Source organism: Colobus angolensis, unplaced genomic scaffold (assembly GCF_000951035.1).
Source record: "Colobus angolensis palliatus isolate OR3802 unplaced genomic scaffold, Cang.pa_1.0 Scaffold150, whole genome shotgun sequence".
In the NCBI taxonomy this organism is placed as follows: domain Eukaryota; kingdom Metazoa; phylum Chordata; class Mammalia; order Primates; family Cercopithecidae; genus Colobus; species Colobus angolensis.
In genome coordinates, this window is record NW_012114600.1 from 1,626,957 (window position 1) to 1,627,538 (window position 582).

General features: G+C 62.2%; 1 protein-coding gene across 1 annotated transcript in view; it reads right to left on the bottom strand.

Moving 5' to 3' along the window:
- Positions 1-582, bottom strand: part of ARID2 (AT rich interactive domain 2 (ARID, RFX-like)) — a 186,703-nt gene extending 186,121 nt beyond the window's left edge. The window contains exons 1-2 of the mRNA XM_011936060.1: positions 382-582; positions 173-266 (exon numbers count right to left, since the gene is read on the bottom strand). Coding sequence (XP_011791450.1) covers positions 173-266; positions 382-473 — 186 coding nt within the window. The 5' untranslated portion in view covers positions 474-582. The remainder of the gene's footprint in view (positions 1-172; positions 267-381) is intronic.

A 582-nucleotide genomic window follows, 5' to 3' on the forward strand; every position in this document is an offset into this window, starting at 1 on the left:
GGCCAAAAACAGCCCCGCCGCCGTCCGCCTCCGTGCCACCGGCTGGGAGCGAAAAGAACGCCTTTTGCCCCCGCGGGCCACCCTCCCAGCCCCAAGCGCCCACTCCGGGGTCAAAGGAGACTTTTTGGAGGAGACCAGCGAGAGGGAAATACAAATTAAAACTTCCACTCACCTTCGCGAATCCGCCTAAAGTAGTGACTCTGGTGTAGAGACCGTGAAGATCCAGCTCCTTCCCACCCACCGCAGGGATTTTTTTAAAAGGCGACCTGCAAGAGAGAGAAAGCCCCGCACTTGTCAGCCGGGACCCCGTGCCTGGCCCGGGCGGGAGAGCCCCGTTCGCCCCGGCTCGCCCCGGCGCTGCCCCCCCGGTTCTGCTCTCACCCTCTGCTGTGGTGGAACTGCCGCAGCTCGTCCAGGAAAGCGAGTCCCTTTCTCCGCTCGTCCGGAGGCGCCTTCCCCGTCGAGTTTGCCATTATTTTTTCAAAGGTGGTTTTTAAAAAACCCAGATCGGTGTTTTAAAAGCGCCCCCCGCTCCCAGCGCTTCCTACCAGAGCCCGGAGCCCATTCCTCGGCCGGCGGCGG